General features: G+C 42.5%; 1 protein-coding gene across 8 annotated transcripts in view; it reads left to right on the forward strand.

Annotated features, from left to right (window-relative positions):
• MTSS1 (MTSS I-BAR domain containing 1) overlaps positions 1-22,084 on the forward strand; it is a 166,207-nt gene that overhangs the window by 17,564 nt on the left and 126,559 nt on the right. For all 8 annotated transcript variants that reach the window (XM_087706698.1, XM_087706699.1, XM_087706700.1 and 5 more), the window contains exon 2: positions 11,627-11,688. In XM_087706698.1, coding sequence (XP_087562824.1) covers positions 11,627-11,688 — 62 coding nt within the window. The remainder of the gene's footprint in view (positions 1-11,626; positions 11,689-22,084) is intronic.

Below are 22,084 nucleotides of genomic sequence, written 5' to 3' on the forward strand. Positions count from 1 at the left end.
TTCTCCAAGGGTAGAACAAGAAGCAATGGGTGGAAACTAATCAAGGAGAGAAGCAACTTAGAACTGAGAAATTTCCTGACAGTGAGAACAATTAATCAGTGGAACAGCTTGTCTCCAGAAGTTGTGAATGCCCCAATACTGGAAGTCTTTAATACGATGTTGGATAGCCATCTGTCTGAAATGGTATAGGGTTTCCTGCCTAGGCAGGGGGTTGAACTAGAAGACTTCCAAAGTCCCTTCCAACTCTGCTATTGTATTGTATTGATCACGTGATCTATCTGCTATGTTCGTAAGTGTGGAAAAAAAAATCAGAAGCCACTTTTTTTCCCAGTCTCGTAACTATGAACAGTCATTAAATGAACTGTTATAACTCCTTGTGTAGGTTCCCCTTGACATATGACTGATTGCTTAGTGAATGTTTGAAGATCTGATGGATTCTTACAACATAATTCTGAACTTCCAACAACTGCCCCCCCCCATTATATGACCATATTTATGGCTTTTTGCAGCATCCTGTGGTCACATGACAGTAGTGACTTATAAAGGTTTTTTTGCCCCAAAGTGGCATTTATTTACAGTTTTAGGCAAAAATGTCCCATAGTGAATAATGGGTTTGCTTAATGACGGTGCGGGCTTGCTTAACAACCGCTGCAAAAGGTCATAAAATCGGGTTGATCATGTGAGTGATGACATAACATACGACTGTAATTGGCAAGCCCCATTATTGTATTGTATTGTATTGTATTATTTGTATGCCGCCCTTCTCCGGGAGGATATTTTAGATATTTTTAGATATTTTATTAATATTTATAGGCCGCCCTTTTCCCCGCGGGGACTCAGGGCGGCTTACATAAAATAGGGACGGGGGTATAAACAATAAACATAAAACAATACATAAGAGTAAAATAGTACACAACATTCATTCTTCATTCGGGTGGGGACAGATTGTGATCTTATCCCCAGGCCTGACGGGATAGCCAGGTCTTGAGGACTGTGCGGAAGGTCTGGACGGTGGTGAGGGTACGAATCTCCACGGGGAGATCGTTCCAAAGGGTCAGAGCTGCTACTGAAAAGGCCCTCCTCTGTGTAGTTGCCAGTCGGCACTGACTGGCGGATGGTATTCGGAGGAAGCCCAATCTATGTGATCTTATAGGTCGCAGGGAGGTAATTGGCAGGAGGCAGTCTCTCAAGTGGACTCAGGGCGGCGAACAATTCAAGGGGGAAAAAAGGGGGAACATAAAAGACAAAATACAAATAATAAAAGTAGACAACAGTCGCACAACCATACATGTCGAGAGGGGAGGGAACTCATCACCCCCAGGCCTGCCAGCAAAGCCAGGTTTTGACGGCTTTTCGGAAGGCCTGGAGAGAGGTGAGGGTCCGAATCCCTGCGGGGAGTTCATTCCAGAGCGCCGGAGCTGCCACAGAGAAGGCCCTCCCCTGGATAGTAGCCAGGTGGCATTGGCTGGTAGACGGAACCCGGAGGAGGCTGACCCTGTGTGATCTAATGGGTCTATGGGAGGTAATTGGCAGCAGGCGGTCTCTCAAGTACCCAGATCCAATACCATGAAGGGCTTTATAAGTTACGACTAGCACCTTGAAGCGTATCCGGAGGCTGATCGGTAACCAGTGCAGCTCGCGGAGGATAGGTGTAACGTGGGTGTACCGAGGTGCACCCACAATCGCTCGCGCGGCTGCGTTCTGGACGAGTTGAAGTCTCCGAATACTCTTCAAAGACTTATGGCTGTAAGTCAAGGACTACCTGGAGTAACATTAGAGGAGTAGAGAAGAATTGCAAATAGTCAAGTGTTAAGTGAGTACAATTTTCTTGTCTTTGGTCCTTGCCCAATTTGGAAGGTATAAAGTTAAAAAAAACAACCCAGAAGAGATTAGGGAACAGCATGGAAACAGCTTGTGCTGCAGGAAAAATGAGTGTGTTGCTAGTGCAAACAAATAAACTTTTATTTATTTAAAATACAGCCCCACTCTCTGTTCAGTGAATTACATGGGCAGATCTGTCCTGAAATGCTGCCTGATTTGTGATTTCTACCCCACCTAGAGCAGATACTTGTTTAAGATAATTGTTTCTACAGCTGCAATCCACACAATATTATTACCAACTTACGCAATTCTGATATTCCACTAAGGATAGCTGGCAAAAGTGTAAAAAGAGGACCCTTTCCACAGCATCTCCAATAAAGGAGAATATTTGTAGCTCGGGGTTTTACAGGAGGTGCTCTCTGAGCTTGCTTGTTTTCCTGCAGATGTGCCATCATTCCAGATCAACATAGATCAGGGGTCACCAACCCCTGGACCGCGACCTGCTACCACGGCCCGTGGCCTATTTGGAATTGGGCTGCGCGAGTGTCTGGTCAAAGCGTGCGCCCATGCACGGAACTCAAATTGCTTGAGCAGCAGGCCGGTGGGCACTCACACATGTCCACCTTAGCCCATCGCTCATGCAAGTCGACCTACATGGATGCCATCTCACCATCCACCATTGTGCCAGGCACAAGGGCCTATGCCAGCCCTCCACCTGTGTGGCCCAGTTCCCCTCTCCTGTCTCCCCCAGCCAGGCTGCCAAACCCCAAAGGTTGGGAACTGCTGGCATAGATTAACTCCAGGGTTAACATCAGACCAACGATCAAGTAAACAATACACAAATCAAAAACTGGCAAAGGCTAATAGTAAACAACCCTACCAAAAGTAAACAGCCCTACCAAAGAATCTTTTTTTTTTCTTATACTCACAGACTTTTTATTTTCATTTCCATTTTCATACACTCACATGTATACTGTACATAGCCATCACCATACAGCATTAAACAATAATTGCATCAATTCCTCTTGTCAACAAGGCCCCAGAAAATAGAAACCCAATATAACTCTTCGGTTCTCCATACACCTCTTTCTTCCACCACCCACCAACTTTCTATCTTCCCTCCATCATCCCTCTCTACCCTACTTCCCCTCCCCCTCTACCACTCCTCTCTCCACATCCACTCCCCCCCCCCTCCTTCTCACCTTTCCCTCCCACCCTCTCTCCCATCCCTCTCTGCCCATCTTCTTTCCCACTCCTCCGCTCCTTGGTGTATTTCCGCTACATATCAATATACTTAGCCTATCCTATTTTTAAAGAAAAATTAAAAAGGAACAGTATGCATGTGAAGTCACATTTCATTGAGATCTAACACATCTTGTCTAACCTAATATATTCCCTCCCCCCACCCGACCCCCCACATCCTTCTCCCCCCGACTTCCCAGAACCCGTACACGGTACAGATTTTTAACAAACACGGTTTAAAATATATTGAAAAGAAAAGAATAAGAAATTAACAACATCTCTACCTTGAGCTTAGCTCCTTCTTGCTAAGCTATCTTTAAACAATTTAAATCATTCCTGATCTTAAGCATAGGCTATCTGGAATTTCTTAGTCCCATATTTATTTTGTATATAATCAATCCATTTTTTCCAGTCTCGTTTATATTTCTCATTTGAGTAGTCTTTAAGATATGCAGATTTTTTAGCCATCTCGGCTAAATTTGTGACTTTCAATGTCCATTCTTGAATTGTAGGCAAGTCTTCCTTCTTCCAATATTGCGCCACCAACAGTCTTGCTGCCATTATTAAATGCAAAATCAAGTTAATCTCTACCAAAGAATCTTTAAGACTACCTTCCCTAACACGGACAGAGCAAGCCACCACAATACCTATATATAAACTGACAACAAACTGCACTCCTTACTTACGGTAGCGCTGATGATGTTATCTAGTTTGGATAATGAAATGTCTGCAAGAAAACAAGCAAGCTCAGAGACCACCAAGGACCCCATAGCATCTCTAAATAAAAGCCACATTTTAGTGATGTGTATAATTCAGCTCCGAGAAGCATTTCTTTTCCTAATTTTGTGCATTCATACTACTTTCAGATAGCTAAGCAATTTTCTTCTCCGCTGATGAAAGAATATGCGAGAAATTTGGGGTCAGAAAAGGCCAGGCACGAGATTTAGTGATCATGTTGTCTTGAGTCATAAAGTTTCCCTCTAAATCTCTCTTATTCCACAGTTAGGACAAACAAGGCAGAAAAATACATTTAGGGCAACTGTATCTCGGGAGATATGGCCGCAACACCGATTGTAAATCAGCTAAATACAATTGATTTAATTTAATCAAGGTTGTGTAAATTCAAGACTAATTGAATTATAGCAATTAACCTGAATTAGTTATCTCTTAATCATCGCGCTGGATGAATTCATCTCCCTTTTAACCTCTTCGGTTGCTTAGTAGCTTATGGCTAATATGAATTTTTTGATCTTTAGATTTAGTACCGAGGGACAGAGAATACGTAAACTATTGTAGGGTAATTTATTTGGAGTAAAAGATTGTGATGAGGTGTGTAGCAGATAGGTTTAGAAAACTGAAAATGGGGAAAAAGCAACATTCTACACACATGAACAGTTGGCTGATATAGCTACCTTCTTTCAAGCTACCGTATTTTTCGGACTATAAGACCCCCCCCCCCCAAGAGGGTGGAAATGACTAATTCTTCAAGGCTCCAGAGGGCAGGACAAAAAATAATGGGTGGAAGCTTGTTAAAGAGAGATCCAACCTAGAACTAAGGTGAAATTTTCCTGATAATGAGAACAATTAATCAATGGAATGGCTTGTCTCCCGGAGTTCTGGGTGCTTCATCGTTGGAGGTTTTGAAAAATAAACTGGACAACCTTTTGAGTAGGATGGTGCAAGGCTCCTGCCTTGAGCAATGGGTTGGACTAAAAGACCTCCTTTGGGATCTCCAAAGTCCCTTCCAGCCCTATGATTCTACAGTTTGGCTCTGCAACCAAAAAAGACAGACAGAGACTTCAATGGATAATTAGAACTGCAGAAAAAACAATTGCTACCAACCTGCCTTCCATTGAGCTCCTTTATACTGCATGAGTCAAAAAGAGGGCTGTGAAAATATCCAATTACCTCCACCAGACCGATTAGATCCCACAGATTAGACCTCCTCCGAATTCCATCCGCCGGCCAGTGTCGACTGGCGACTACCCGGAGGAGAGCCTTCTCTGTGGCTGCTCCGACCCTCTGGAACGAACTCCCTCACCACCCTCCAGGCCTTCCGCAAAGCCCTTAAAACCTGGCTGTTCCAACAGGCCTGGGGCTAAAGAACCGTTGCCCCTATCTCGAATGGTATGATTGTTGCGTGTTTTTAAATTATGTATTGTTTTGTGTTGTTGTTAATTTGTCTGTATCCCCCTTCCCTGGTTTGAGTTGTGAGCCGCCCTGAGTCCCCCTTCGGGGGAAAAGGGCGGCATACAAATGAAATAAACATTCAAACATTCAAACATCTATAGACCCCTCCCCTCGCATCCTGGACATAAATTGTTTCAACTTCTACCCTAAAAAGGACTCTATAAGGCACTGCACACCGGAACAACTAGACACAAGGACAGTTAACAGTTGCTAAACAACTAATTCCCACAACACTGACAAATTATTTACTAAGACTGTATTACTATTATTCTTCTCATCCTTCCTAGTACCTATCTCTTCCCACTGATGACTATAACCACATTGCTTGTATCTTTACAATTATATTGTTTTATTTGTTTCCTAGTAGGATTTGATTGTTTATTTGTAACCTATGACTATCACTAAGTGTTGTACCTTATGATTCTTGATGAGTGTATTTTATTTTTCTTTATGTACGCTAAGAGCCTATGCACCAAAGGCAAATTCCTTGTGTGTCAAATCACACTTGGCCAATAAAGAATTCTATTCTATTCTATTCTTCTATCCCCTTCACTTAACAAGTGCCAACTGGCTGCGGTAACTCTTCCAATCAATCAAACAGGAGATGAATCCCTTATTCATTATACTGCAGTGCAATTTTCTGCTTCTCTTCATGGTTAATGTGTATTTTCATTATGTTCACTAGGGAACGAAAATGCAGGAGGAAATAACACCGGCAACCTAATACAGCAATTATTCTCCCTCAAACCAAAATAAGATAATTCAAAAGTCAGGTGATTCAAAACTCTTAATTCCAGTCAGCCTCGAACAGATTAACAAATGAAAAGGGCAATGCTACAGGTATAGCTTCAAAACAGGGCACAGGTTTTTCACCATTAGCCTGTATTTTTAGACGTGACCCGTCAAAACTGCGGTCCACAAAAGCGCGATCGACGAAAGCGCGCATTTGACGTCATCACAGCGCGACGAAAAAAATTAAAAATTCAAATAAAAATTAAATTAAAGCAAGCCGATTCACATAAAGGTAAGGGTTAGGGTTAGGTTAAGGGTTAGGGTTAGGTTAAGGGTTAGGGTTAGGTTTAGAGCGTTAGGGTTACGTTTAGCGTTAGGTTAAGGGTTAGCGTTAGGTTTAGCGTTACGTTAACGGTTAGGTTTAGGGTTAGATTTAGGGTTAGGTTTAGGGTTAGGTTTAGGGTTAAGTTTGGGGGGGTTAGGGTAAGGTTTTCGCTTTATTTTTACATTTTTCGATCACAGCGCGATGTTTTCGTCGCGCTGTGATGACGTCAAATGCGCGCTTTCGTCGACCGCGATTTTGTCGTCCGCGGTTTTGTGGTGGAACCATTTTTAGAAAGGTACACTCAAATCGTCTTCCTCTAAAACAGGAGAAAACATGTTTAAAACCAAAGGAACATTGACGTTTGTCATTAAGAAAACCAATCTTATCCAGATATGCTAAATGAGAACTTTCCAAAGAACACCAAATAGAGAATGGTTGAGTTCTCGTATAAGTCTAAAGTCAAGGACAGCTATTATTGCATTTTAAGTACCAAGATTTTAAAACTCACTATCCTAATTATCGTATTTTTCAGATTATAAAGATGAACCGCACTATAAGATACATCTAGATTTGGAAGAGGAAAACAATTTAAAAAATAGTTTTTGCCCTCTGGTGTGTCTGGTTTTTCTCCTCCCTAGCCCCCAGGAGCACTCTGCAGGCCGCCCAAACCATCTGCACGTTCCATTTTCACCAAAAACTGGTCTCCCGAACCCCTCATGTGTCTCGTTTCTGCCCTCCCCAGCTCCCAGGGCACTCTGTAGGGCTCCCAAACCCTTCATATTTTCGCCCAAAACTGACCCGGCTGTTTGTCTGTGTGTTTCGGGAGCCCAAAAACAGGGCCGTATTCAGTCTATAAGACACACAGACAACCCCTTCTTCTCTGTGACAGCCCCTCAAATACTGGATGATGTTGTTAAATGAATGGGATGATGTTCAATAGATTTCACAGGATGAAAGAATCTAAGTCTTACCTTTTCTCCTGGAAAAATAAATCTCTACACATACATTGATACTTACAAAGCCCCCTCTTCATTATGTGTGCTAAGTTTGTGGGCAACACAGCTGTCCAGTTTATGAACAGCAGAGCAAATAAGGATTCCATGGGTGCACTTAATGTGATTGTCTGATGCTGCTGAACACATATGGTACATTGATTAAGCTCTTGGACTATGGCAGGCCTGGTCAAGGTCCTAGTTTATCTCATCATGAAACTCAATGGGTCAGTCATTCAGCTCAGCTTGAAGAGTTGAAGATATGAAGCAAGGTTGGAGAAGTTGCCTATGTTGCCTTGACTGTCGGGAAGAAAGACAGTTTATAAATCAGAGGACTAAATAAGTAATCAGGTAAAGATTGTGATGGCGAACCTATAGCCATATTTGCCGGCACACAAGCCATAGCATGTCCCAACCAGCTGATTTTCAGCCTTCCGGAGGGACGTGGGCAGTGGTGGGTTTCAAAAATTGTTCGAACCTACTCTGTGGGTGTGGCCTCCTTTGTGGGTGTGGCTTGCCATCCATGTGACCAGATGGGAGTGGCTTGCCACCCATGTGACCGGATATGAAGATGCCGACGACACTTGTCAGAACCACCTCAAATTACCTCACACACAGCACTGGCATGCATAAGAATATGATGTAAACTTGTTTTTTAAAAGGCATCTTTGGTTTGCGTTAAAACAACTTCAAGACACGGAATGTTCTGATTGCACCACAAACGCAGTAGTCATCCTTACCTTTCACAGAGGCACTGAGTTTTATAAATATGAGCATGATAGTGTAGAATAATCATATCCAAGGACCAATGGTGGGTTTCAAATAATTTTGGAACCTCTTCTGTAGGTGTGGCCTGCTTTCCGGGTCCACTGGTGGAACCTTTTCTAACCGGTTCGGTAGATTTGACGAACCGGTTCTACCGAATAGGTGAGAACTGGTAGGAACCCACCTCTAGATGTGGGAGGCCATTTTCGCCCTCCCCAGGCTTAAGGAAAGCCTCCGGAGCCTGGGGAGAACGAAAACACTCTCCCTCCGTGTGGGGGGTGTTGCATGCGCATGCCTGGGTTGGGGGTCACGCATGTATAAGTAGGTGGGCAGGGCACATTGAATTGTGGATGTGGGTGCGTGTGTGATAGAGTGCACTCATACAATTTTGGCATGCCTTTACAAGAAGGTTAGCCATCACTGAATTAGACTAAATGTTGTGAAATTCCATTCAATGAAAACATAGGCAAACGCTTCATGTTGTTGCGGGTGGGTGGGTGGGGGGGGGGGGAGAATCCCTGAGAAGTGAAGTGGATGGTTTTAAAGCTCGGTGAAAACGAACCAGAAAGAGAGAGAAGAAATCTGAGAATGTCTGAATGAATTGCTGTTTTGTTTGGGGGTTGTGCTACAACAGGTGAGGCTGAGGCCAGGCAAGGGAGTCTTACCTACTTCTTGGTCCTTCAAAATCACCAACAGTTGACAGATCTTTTGCTCAGCCCAGAGCTGCTCCGATCTGGTTTCATGATTATGGAGAAGTGATTGATCCTTTGACAGAATGGTGTCTCTGTTTCATGGGCCTTTTGCGGTGTCTCCTGGGAAAAGTGGGGTGATTCAGGAGTTGTCAAATTGCCCCAGAGCTATGGCAGCCGCCTTGTCAAAACCGAATCAGAGTTTGAGGGAAAGGGGGATTAGGATTAGGAGGCTGGGAGTGGGGTTAGGAATTGACTTGCCTCATTGCATTCCTCCCAGGCTTTGCAGTTCAAGACTTGGGAAAGAAGAAAATTGTGGCTCAGGCTTAGGAGGATGCATTATTTTATTTATCCGGTTTTTATCCTGCTGTTGTTATTTGTTTACAAATAGCTCAGGACGGGAAACATATATAATATTTTTCCATCTATTTTCCTCACAAGCAAAAATGAGCAAAAAAGGCCCATTTTCTGCAAAAATGGGGCTGTTTTTTTTGTCAAAAAAGGGGCATGCATAGCCTTTAGGAGGCTTATAGAATGCTCCTGGGGGCTGGGGGGGGGCAAACATGAACCAAAAATGGCCTGTTTATAATACAGGTACCTAGGTGGCTTTCATACCTAGGGCGGGATTAGAACCCTCTCCTGGTGATTGGTCAAAGTTACTTAGCCGGCTTTCATGCCTAAGATGGGACTAGAACTCACACGCACTCCTGGTGACTGGTCTAAGTCTTCCAGCCATCTTCCATGCCTAAGGCGGAACTAGAATTCACTCTTTCCTGGTGATTGGCACAAAGTCACTCAGCTAACGTCATGCCTAGGAAGGAACTAGATATCACTCTCTCCTGGTGATTGGCCCAGAGTCACTTAGCCAGCTTTCATGCCTAAGGTAGGACTAGAATTCAGTTTCTCCTGGCCCAAAGTAACCCAGCTGGCTTTTATGCCTAAGGCGGGAATAGAACTCAGTCTCCTGGTTCCTAGGCACATCGTGTTAATACTAGACCAAACTTGTTATTCTTTATGTCTCAAGTACACCAAATAATTTTATTTTATATGTTGGTTAACATATAACAAGTTTGGTTAACATATAACCAAACATAAGTCTTGAGCCCAAGCTCTATTAATTAGTTGGCATGGATTTGTCTCTTTCCTGAAACTTGTTACTCTATCATCAGAGATCTGGAACTTCAGGGGAAGGCTGACCCACATGGAGGAAGTCTTAGGAAGGCCTTCAAGTCCTCATACCTACAAAGGAGTTACTTCAGGGTGCTCCTTGCACTCTGTAATAAATTCACCCTGCAAAAAGGCAGAGTTTTGCTTCTGCTCAATGATGTCACCTAGACTCCAAGACATTATCTGAGGAGTATCGGACTTTTGACGCAGGCTCTCTTCTCGAACCTTGTTTTAAATAAACTTTTTCATGTTGTCAGTGCAATCAAACGAAGCTCGGTAGAATGTTTTGCACTTTTTCCAAAATTTTCACTCTGCTCCCCCTGCTCCTGGTGTGATACCCCCCCACACACATTTTAATAATTTCTATAAATGTCACATCCCTGTGTACTAGAAAGCGAACATATATGCATGTAGGCCAGTGGTTCTTAAACTGGAGATAATTTCTTATTTGCTTGTTTGTGAGTTGACCATCCCTGCTAAAACAATAAAGTCTGCTTTTTGGGGGGATACTGTAATAAAATTATTTGAGACCAGGAAAAGGAGTAATTGGACCCAATAGTTTAGCAATCACTGATACATACTATATCCTTATTCCTAGGTTGTTCTTTGGGTCAATTTAAACAAATTTTAAAAAATGCCGTTATTAAAAATTTGTGAGGTAGTTCTCGACTTATGACTGTAATCAAACCCCACAATTTTGCTCATACGTTGTGATGGTCATAAAACATGACAGTCTTCAATGTGGCCTTTTGAGGGCTGGTTGAAAAGTGAATGCAGCAATCATTTGTTGAACCAATTGTTTTCTACGGGTGGGGGTGGGGTTGCCAGAAACCGAGAGTAACTGTTGTTTTCCCTCAAACATGATAAATCATGTGACTGCAGGACTACGGCAAATAGTCGTAAATGTAGGCAAACACCTAAAATGCAGTCATGTGACTGCAGGGGGATGGCCCACAGACTTTGAAATTTCGAATTTGGGTTGTAAGTTTTCTTTCGAGATTGCAAAGCAACCAGTCCAGAGGTGGTATCCAGCAGGTTTTGACGAGTTCTGGCAAACCTGTAGCGAAAGTTTTGAGTAGTTTGGAGAACCGGTAAATACCACCTCTGACTGGCCCCGCCCCCATCTATTCACTGCTTCCCAAGTCCCATCTGATTGGGAGGGAATGGGGATTTTGCAGTATCCTTCCCCTGCCACGCTCACCAAGCCACGCCCGCAGAACCGGTAGTAAAATATTTTGAATCCCACCACTGAACCAGTCATAAGCTGAGGACAACCTGTATATGTTTGAGAGTTGAACGTCTTTTCATTATGACTGATGATGGATTTAAAATTCTGTACAACCAGGTTCCATCTTGGTTACAATGAATTTTAATAGTCTTCAGTTGGTTTGCAGGCTGGTTGTGTGAACAGGTTGTTTGTTTTCCCCAACCTCTTCGTAAAGTTAAGAGAAACGGTTATCCCAAAGTAGCCTCCATTTTTGTCTACATACAATCTAGGTTAGTGTACGAATTTGATTGGAAGAAATTAATCTGTGCTAATATGAACATTTTTTTCCATCCTGAGTCTTTAAGAAGAGCGTTGATCAATGTTACCTGTGTGTTAATTTATTGCCACTGTGTATTTCCTTTTTGTAAGTTTCTTAATATTTTTAGACATGGGACATATTTGCATTGACTAAAGTTTTGTGCCTCTTCTCTTCCAGGGAAGTTATCCAATTTGGGAAGATTTCATAAATAAAGCGGGAAAACTCCAGTCTCAACTTAGGTAAGCCATTTTTCTATATTGGCATGGGCTGTTCCATTTGGTAGCAGGACATACCTCACTTTAAAAAAAAGGTCTTCAAGAATTGTAGACTGTTGGGGGGACGTCAATTTGCAAACAAAGCAGTGGAATTGGCTGTGCAAAGTTAGTTTGGGAGCGGTAAGGAGGAAACATGTGGAACAATGAAATAGAGTCCTTAAATATAGCAAAAATTGAAACATTCATTTTGGGCCCTTATTTTAGGGGAAACATGAGAGGTAGTAGCAGAATAAGGCTACTTACTATGAATTGATTTATCCAGTTTTCTGATTTTTAATGCTTATTGTTTTTAATATTTTTAATGTATAGGGCAGTGATGGCTAATGGTTTTTGTGCCAAGTGCCAAAATAATGGGCACATGCGTGCCATAGGTTCACCATCATGGATATTTTTTTAACATAGATTTAAAGTGTAGGTATTGGGTCTCCTGCTTGAGCAGGGGGTTGAACTAGAAGACCTCCAAGGTTCCTTCCAGCTCCATTCTGATTGTTTGATTGAACATTCTGTTTTACATCATTATTCTATGATGTTGTAAGCTGCCCTAAATTGCTTGAAAGTGAGATATAGGCGGCATATAGATTAAAAAAATAGTAAATTTCATTTACTATTACATTATAGGAGCAAGCTCCAGATGCAACAAAGTAGGTCCTTGAGGTGCCACAAAATTGATCATTCATATCATACATCAGTGTTTGTACCTTTTTAATTTTTGATTACCAGGCTTTCTCTCAAGGCTGTGTTAGTTTCCTTTAATCTGTTGCATTAGCAGGGTTTAATCGATTTTCTAAGCATGGATTGTTTAACTGTGGTTACTAACAAAACCATAGCTACACGCTAAGACATTCATCGTCATTGTCTAAGACACTTGTTCGTTCATTAAAACCACATTGCATTTAGCGTATGAAAGCATTTTTCAAAAGCTGAGCAGGCAGACACCCCAGAAGGGGAAGTTACAAGATTTTACATTTGAACAATACTATCTGGTTAGGTTTTAAGTTGAAGGCAATTAAATGTACGGTTTAAGTTAAAGGAAAAGTGTGATAAAACTAATATCTTGTTTCCCCGAAAATAAGACCTCTCCGGATAATAAGCCCAATTGGGCTTTTGAGCACAAGCTCTAAAATAAGCCCTGCCCCCAAAAATAAGCCCTCCACGAAAATATTTAAACACTTAAAATAGAATAGAAACCTGAAGTTTTTTTATTAGGAATAATGTCTGCGAACGTGGCACGACAAAACCGCGCTCGACTAAGCCGCACCCGATTAAACCGCGTCGCTGATGTCATCAACAGGGCGACAACAGCGAGCGCGGAGAAAGAAGGGCGCTTTAAATAGCGCTTTGAAAGCAAGCCAATTCAACTTAAGGTAAGGGTTAGGTTTAGGGTTAGCTTTAGGGTTAGGTTAAGGGTTAGGATTAGGTTTAGGGTTAGGTTTAGGGTTAGGTTTAGGGTTAGGTTAAGGGTTAGGTTAAGGGCTAGGTTTAGGGTTAGGTTTAGGATTAGGTTTAGGGGGGTTAGGTTTAGGGGTTAATTTTAGGTTTAGCGTTTACAGCGTGCTTCTGTCTCCGCGCTGTTGTTGCGCTGTTGATGACGTCAGCTACGCGGTTTCGTCGAACGCGGTTTTGTGGTGGAACCATCTGCAAAATACAAAAAAAAACCAAGTATTTAATGCTACATATAATTACGGCGGCAAGGATTGCCTTTGGCCAGAAATGGAAAAACAAATTAATTCCAAGCGAAGATGAAATAATAAGAAAGGTTATGGATTGTGCTGAAATAGACAAACTAACTAAAGAAATTCAGGGAAAAGAAGACTCATAATTCTACCAGATATGGGATAAATGGTATAGGTGGATGGAGAAAAGAAACAAGAATCAATGAAGGAATATAACAAAACTCAAAAAATAATAGTTATGAGCAAAATAAGAGGGTTAAATATGGTGAAATCCAAATGAAATGCAATAGAAGGAGAAATAATATAAGGTGAATGGTATCAATTGATAATTGCTAATAGAAAGAACAGGAAGCTCCTGTTCGTATTGTATTGTGTAAATGTGTACGTCTAGGTTTTGTGTGTGTGTATTTTACACGTTTGTTAATAAAAAATAAACAAAAAAATATTTAAACACATGTGCAGCCGGTCCCCACCATTTCCTCTGGTTGCTTGCCACGCAAACAACACGAGGTGGTGAGGCGAGACTGGAGGGGTGGATAAGGGAGGAAGAAACATGCCCCATGCATCCCCCACACGGCCGCTCCCACAAACCTAGCCACTGCACCCCTTCTGTCATGCTAATGGCCGCCGCACAACACAGCAGCAATCATGAGGTGACTACCCTCACTGCCTTCTGCACCTCAAAAATAATAAGACCTCACTGAAAATAAGGCCAAGCGCTTATTTTGGGGGTCAAAAAAAAAGAAGACTCTGACTGATTTTCAGGGAAACACGGTAGAAGAAAATATTTGTAACTCAGGGTTGAACTGTGGGGTACAGGGCACCCTTTGAACCTGATCATTTTTTTTTGCAGACATTTCATTACCCAGCTAGGCAATATTATCAGTGCACTGATGATGTTACCTAGTTGAGTAATGAAACATCTGCAAGAAAACAAGCTCAGAGAGTTCCAAAGATCCCACAGTGATTTCTAGGCATACGGAATGGTTTTGATCCTTGTCTGGTGCACTTAAAGAAGCCTTACAGAAGCCTTTTGTATCTTAATTGTCAGTAAAACTGATCTGTTTCCCAGCTGGCCAGCGGGAACTAAAAATTAGAGAGGAATGAATTATGCAGCTAGTGAATAATAGGCAGATCCGTCTTACGTCCTGTTTTTGTGAGGATTCAAATGCATTAACACCAAAAAAGGAAAGGAAAAGACATTGGGTAGCAAAATCTGGAATATTACTTGCTCCCTGGAATTTATTTTCCCTAGCCAAAAAATCAAAGAACCAAAGAGTTGGACGGAGCCATGCAGAATAGCAAATGCAGACTCTGCTCAGTGCAGGAATCAGAATGGAAAACTTCCAGACATACGACTCCCCAGCCTCTAGCAAAGAGAAGCTACTGTTAAATTGTTCTTACTCTTAAATAATTTTTTTTAAAGTTTGAAAAAACTGTTAATTCTGTCTGGGAAAGCATAACTTTATTTAGAACTAGTGGTCGAGAATGCTAATGGAGGAACTTTGATAGATGTGAGAAGCCAATTGTTTCTACTAACAAAAGGATTGCATATGAAAAATAGTTATGGATTGGAAGCTATTTTTAGAAGAAGAAAGAGAACATGAGAGCTAAAATAGTGTAGTAGTTACGGTATTCTACCAGGATGACACAGGTTTTTAGTACATCATCAATCTTGGGAACTTTGGTCTAGACCAGGGGTTGGCAAACTTAAACCTTCAAAGAGCCATTTGGACCCGTTTCCCACAGAAAAGAAAACACCGGGAGCCCCCTGTTCAATTCTGGAGCTGACCGGAAGTTCAATTCCCCCATCATAGAGTCTCCTCCTAGCGCGGCGTACTTTTTCCTCTACCTGTCATAACCGAAAGCCCTATCAATTGTGGAGACAACTGGAAAACCGTTCCCTTGCCATAGGGTCTTCTCCTGGCGCTCTGTGCTTCTCTCCCCCCCCCCCCCCCCGGAAGCTCCTCTCAAAATTGTGGCGCCGACCAGTGACGGAGCAGCAGCAGAAGGAGGAAAGAGCCACATGCGGCTCCAGAGCCGTAGTTTGCTGACCCCTGTGGTAGACCATATGATGGCTAACCTTTTTTGTCGTCTCGTGTTGAAAGTGTACGATGCAAAGGGGAATGCAGCGTGGGGGGGTGTTGCACCCCCACACCCATAATACGATGTGTGTGCAATCCCCCTGCTTATGCAGGCGCAACCCCCTGCATTCCCTCCACCCACATGCATGCACCCCCCCCCCCGGTTTTGGGCCTAGTAGGCCTCCCTGCAGCCTCCTGAGATCAAGAATGAGCTGCGGGAGTGGGTGGGTGGCATGCCGCAACCACCCCTCCGCCCCCATGTATGTGTGCACGACTACCCCCCCCCCCCAGTGCATGCACGTGTGACCACTGCCCCTCGCATGCACACACATCTCCCACATGTACCGGCAGAGACCCAAAAACCAGCTGGCTGGCGGAAGGCACGCACGCATGTGCAGTGGAGCTGAGCTTGGGTGACGGCTCATGTGCCCGCAGAGAGGACTCTGCGTGCCATAGGTTTGCCATCACAGGTCTAGACCCTTGACTCAACCCCACAGAATTACTGCGGAGAAGAAGAGATCCCTTTAGCTCATTTGGAAAAGCTTGGAAATTGAAGAGGACCAAGAAGATCGCATGTCTGTGGAGATTCTCAAACATCCAAGCACATGGTTGTCCCAAAGGTGCTTTTATTTTTCCAAAAGACAACTGGACTTTATTTGCTTTTTTCCGTTGAAAACGTTTTGCTTCTCCTCATCCAAGAAGCTTCTTCAGAGCTGTTCTTCAGAACTGAAGAAGCTTCTTGGATGAAAAGTGAAACGTTTTCAAGAACATTTCACTTTTCATCCAAGAAGCTTCTTTCAAGGAAGTCCAGCTGCCTTTTGGGAAAAAAAGCACCTCTGGGACAAGAAGATTGCATGTTTCTTTCTACACTTCCCCTTCAAGTTAGTCTCCAGGACTTTGAAATTCTTGGCAACATTTTTGGAATTGGTTTATCCTTGCCTTTTACTATAACTGAGTAATTGACCTCAAGTCACCGACTGACTGGCTCTGTGCCTAAGGCAGGGCTAGAACTCACAGTCTCCTGGTTTCTAGCCAATTCTTTAACCACACCACCAAACTGGCTCTCCTTTTTTAAAACTTGCACTACAGAGGAAAAAAAAAAGAGCACAGGGATGTGAGAAAAGAGAACTAGGAAAAGGACCAGCAAAGCAGTCTGGAAATAGAAAAAAAAAAAAAACTTGAGGCTTTACTGGAAAGAGTTATTTGGTTCGGGTGTGCTCTTTGCTAAAAAAAAGAAAAAGAAAGAAAGCAAGAAAACAAACAGTAATTAGTATACTTGTAGATTTCCTCTGGGTGGCAAGTATGAAAATAAGGGGGAACTAGTGTAAAACCGGGAAATGAAAGTCCATAACACATACGAAGCAAAAAGAATTTTTTTCCTCTTGCTTCAGGATGATTTTGATAGCTGATCTCACTAATTTTGTGAAGCATCCAGGATTGTACGATCATTGCAGCTACTCCTTGAGTTACAACTACAATTGAGCCCGAAATTTCTGTTCTTTTAAGTGAGGCTTTTGTTTAGTGAGTTTTGTTCCATTGTACAACCTTTTTTTTTTTTTTTTGCCACAGTTGTTAACTGAATCATTCTGGTTGATAAGTTAGTACCACCACTGTTAAGTGAATCTGGCTTCCCCATTGATTTTGCTTATCAAAAGGTTGCAAAAGGTAAATTACATGGCCCTAGGATGCTGCAACCATCATAAGTATGAACCAGTTGCCAAGGGTCCGAATTTTGATCACGTGATCATGGGGCTGCTATAAAGGCCGTATGTGTGAAAAATGGCCAAAAGTTACTTTTTTTTAAAGTGCTGTCATAATTTTGAATGGTCACGAAATGAACTGTTGTAAGTCGACTACCTGTACTGGTCTACATATCATAGATTGTTGGGGACAATATGCTGACTAAACAGTTTAGAGCCATGATGCCTAATCTATGACATGCGTGTCAGAGGCGGCATGCAGAGCCCTCTCTGTGGGCGGGCGTGCCATCGCCAACTGCTGTTCTGGTTTCTGGCACTCACATGCATGCCGGAGAGCCGGTCTTCACAGGTGCCTGAAAACAATCCGAAAAACGGCCCAAAAATCGCCATTTGGGGGGGCTGTTTTCAGGTCATTTTGGGGGCCATTTTGGACCCCCCAAATGGCCTGAAAATGTCCCAAAACAGCCAAAAAATGGTTGTCAGGCCTGCAGCCATCTTTTCTTTTGGATCTTTTGCCTGCCACACTTTCTGTTATTCTACTATGCATTTTCTATTGTGGGAAAATGGGAGGGGGGGATTGTGTTTGTTATGTAGCCATAACAAAATTCTTTCTAGCAAGCCAAGGCCATCCTTTGCGTTTGCACCTCTGCACCTGACTGGAACTGGATGGGTGGAACTGCCAGCATGGCAATGGAGATGGACTTGTGGGTGTGGGGGCAAGATTTTGAACTTTCAACTAGGTGGGGAAAACCGGGAAGCTTTCAGATTCAGGTTTTCCCAGATGTGCCAACATGACTCTCTTAATAAATTGGAGCAATACAATAACTTTAATAACTTTGAGCAATACAATACAATAGCAGAGTTGGAAGGGACCTTGGAGGTCTTCTAGTACAACCCCCTGCCTAGGCAGGAAACCCTATACCGTTTCAGACAAATGGCTATCCAACATTATCTTAAAGACTTCCAGTGTTGGGGCATTCACAACCTCTGGAGGCAAGTTGTTCCACTGATTAATTGTTCTAACTGTCAGGACCTCTCTTCTCAGTTCTAAGTTGCTTCTCTCCTTGATTAGTTTCCACCCATTGCTTCTTGTCCTACCCTCAGGTGCCTTGCATAATAGTTTGACTCCTTCTTTGTGGCAATCCCTGAGATATTGGAAGACTGCTATCATGTCTCCCCTAGTCCTTCTTTTCATTAAACTAGACCTACCCAGTTCCTGCAACCGTTCTTCATATGTTTTAGTCTCCAGTCCCCTAATCATCTTTGTTGCTCTTCTCTGCCCTCTTTCTAGAGTCTCCACATCTTTTTACATCGTGGTGACCAAACTGAATGTCGTATTCCAAGTGTGGCCTTACTAAGGCATTATAAAGTGGTATTAACACTTAACGTGATCTTGATTCTATCCCTCTGTTTATGTAGCCTAGAACTGTTGACTTTTTTGGCAGCTGTTGCACACTGCTGGCTCATATTTAAATGGTTGTCCACTAGAACTCCCAAAATCCCTCTCACAGTTGCTACTATTGAGCAAGGTACCTCTTATACTGTACCTGTGCATTTCGTTTTTCTTGCCTAAATGTAGAACCTTACTCTTTTCACCATTAAATTTCATTTTATTAGATAGTGCCCAGTGTTCAAGTTTGTCAAGATCCTTCTGTATCTTAAGCCTGTCTTCTGGAGTGTTGGCTATTCCTGCTAGATTGGTGTCATCTGCAAATTTGATGAGTTCCCCATTTATTCCCTCATCCAAATCATTGATGAAGATGTTGAAGAGTACTGGGCCCAAAAGAGAGCCTTGGGGTACTCCACTGCATACTTTCCTCCATGTAGATGCAGTTCCATTGAGGACTACACGTTGAGTGCGGTTGGTCAGCCAGTTACGAATCCATCTGGTGGTGATGCTGTCCAACCCACATTCTTCTACTTTATCTAGTAGTAGGTTATGGTCTACCTTATCAAATGCCTTACTGAAGTCCAAGTAAACTATATTGATAGCATTCCTCTGGTCCACTAATTTTGTCACTTTGTCAAAGAATGCAAAATTAGTCTGGCATGATCTCTTTTCACAAACCCATGTTGGCTTTTGGCTATTACTTTGTTTACTTCTAGGTGTTCGCTAATTCGTTGCTTGATTATCTTTTCCAGAATCTTCCCTGGTATTGAGGTCAGGCTGATAGGTCTATAATTTTCTGGATCTGTTTTTTTTCCTTTTTTGAAGATGGGAACCACATCAGCTCTTTTCCAGTCCTCTGGTAGTTCCCCGGTGCTCCAGGATCTCTGAAAGATATAGTTCAATGGTTCTGAGATCTCATCTGCCAGTTCCTTCAGAACCCTGGGGTGTAATCCATCCGGTCCTGGTGATTTGAACTCATCTAGGGTAGACAGCTGCTCACTTATCATTTTCTTCCCTATTTCAACTTGTATTTCTAATCTGATTTTCGTGGTGCTATTTTTGATAGATTTGGACTGTTTTATCCCTTTGTGTAAAGACAGATGCAAAAAAAAAATGAGTTAAATAGTTCTGCTTTCTCCCTGTTGCTTGTCACCTTCATGCCACTTTCTCCCAGCAATGGACCAATTGTTTCCTTAACCTTCTTCTTGTTTTTAACATGTTGGAAGAAGCTTTTTTTGTTATTTTTTACTTTTGTGGCAAGCCTTTCTTCATTGTGAGCCTTAGCTTTCCTTCCTTCATCTTTACAGACTCGGGCTATTTGCTGATATTCTGCCTTAGTTATGTCCCCCTATTTCCTCTTTTTGTACTTGCCTTGGATTTAATTTTGGATACTATTTGGAACCCTGACACCTGCCAAAAAATAGTTATGTGTGGGCTGGCCAGCTGGTCTTCGGGTTTCCGGTGCCCCAGTGAGTGCTCTCACATGCACGCGTGTTCCGGTTTTGGCACTCGGTGCCGAGAAAGTTCACCATCACTGTCTTAGAGAGTACTATACAGTAGTATTATGAAGCGGTTTATAAGTCTTTAAGTGCTACTGCTATTGCTATTCTGCGCTATCATGGACTTGTTAGGTTTGGGGGTGATGTGTTCTTTGACTGAGCAAAGCTCCAGGGTCAAAGGGGAAAATGTGACTGTGTACGTGTGTGTGTGTAGGGCACACACATCACACCTGCTGAAACGACTTTCGGAGGCTTCATCTGTTTCTGGGCCGGCACAACTGCTTCTTGGGTTTGGAGGCATTGTTTAAGATGCATCCACCAGGTGCTTCCCGCACATCACCAAATCATTTTTTTACTTCTTGAATCCCTATTGTTAGATAACTAGAACCAAAACTCTGTTTTGCTATGCTTGAAGTAACACTCTTTATTTGCATATTGCCTATTATAGTTCATTTTAAAAAATAACCCACAATAAAATCATCTTTTACTGTCACTTACGAACTGATCAAAGCTATAGAATGAGGAAGGCAGATACTTACTGTTATCTTGCCTCTGTTCCTCAACTTGGAGATAAGGCACTTAAAATAGCACCAGTGTTAAGCTTGCTAGCAGCTGTAAAATCTTTAGTCCCCCCCTCCTCCCTGATTTTAGGAGTTTTGAATTTTTTTTTGCTTCCACCTGCTGTGTGCCTTTCTTTTTAGTTCATCCCCATAAGTCATGCCCCACATTTCTTAAAATTTAAATTTGAATATGCAATTAATTAAGACAACGAAAAGAAACAGTTCAGCGTTTTTAAGTTTTAAAAGTGAACAGAGTCTTTTAAGACCTACTTATTCACAAAATGCCTACTATATTTAGGGAGTGTCTTATATTTGATTGAAGGGAGACTCTGGGGAACCCTTCTGCTACTTGATTGGTTTTGGAATGAGACTAAATGTCTATAGATAGTCCTCAAGTTATAGCCATTGATTTAGCAACTTCGAAGTTACAACGGCACTGAAAAAAATGACTTATGACCATTTTTCACACTGTTGCTGCATTCCCACAGTCACATGATCAAAATTCAAGTCCTTTGCAACTGGTTCATATTTATATGCAGTATCCCGGGGTCACATGTGTAACCTGACAAACAAAGTCAATGGGGAGGCCAGGTTCATTTAACAACCGCGTTACTGAGTTAATAACTGCAGTGATTCACTTAACAACTGTGGCAAGAAAGGTCATAAAATGAGGTCGGACTCAGTTAACAACACTCTCACTTAGCAACAGAAAAATGTGGGCTCAATTTTGGTCATAAATCGAGGGCTACTGTGTTTGGGAATTGGCGCTGTAAACATGGCTAGTTTTGATTTCATTTGGCAGAAGTTTCAACAGAGAACCAAATTCCACTGAGTCCAGGCTACAGGTAGTCCCCGATTTACAACAGTTCACTTAGTGACCATAAGACATTACAATAGCCCTGAAAAAAGTGACTTACAATCATTTCCTGCACTTATAACCGTTACAGCATCCCCATGGTCATGTGATCAAAATTCAGGTGCTTGGCAACTGACTCGTTTATGGCGGTTGCTATGTCCAGGAGTCATGTGACCCCGCCCCCTTTCACAGCCTTCAGACAAGCAAAGACATTGGGGAAGCCAGATTCACGTAACAACTGATTTAACTAACAACTGCGATGATTCACTTAACAACTGTGGTAAGAAAGTTTGTTAAACGGGGCAAAATTCACTTAGCAAATGTCTTGCTCAGCAACAGGAAATTTGGCCTCAAATTGTGGTCGTAAGTCGAAGGCTACCTGTATATTTCTTGAAGTGTTGAATGAGGAGACAACAATTTGAACATCATGTACTTAAACCAAAGTATGTACGTACACACATTAGTCATAATGTATAGTGCAGTGTTGCCAAACCTTTTCGGCACTGAGTGCCGAAACGGGAGCGTGTACACAGGGGAGCACTGGAAACCAAAAGAGCAGGTCCCCAGTGTGCATGCATTGGAGCGCCAGAAACCAGAA

The sequence above is a fragment of the Thamnophis sirtalis genome, unplaced genomic scaffold, assembly GCF_051295495.1.
Source record: "Thamnophis sirtalis isolate CommonGarterSnake01/CBP01778 unplaced genomic scaffold, rThaSir2_p1.2 scaffold_2, whole genome shotgun sequence".
Lineage (NCBI taxonomy): Eukaryota > Metazoa > Chordata > Lepidosauria > Squamata > Natricidae > Thamnophis > Thamnophis sirtalis.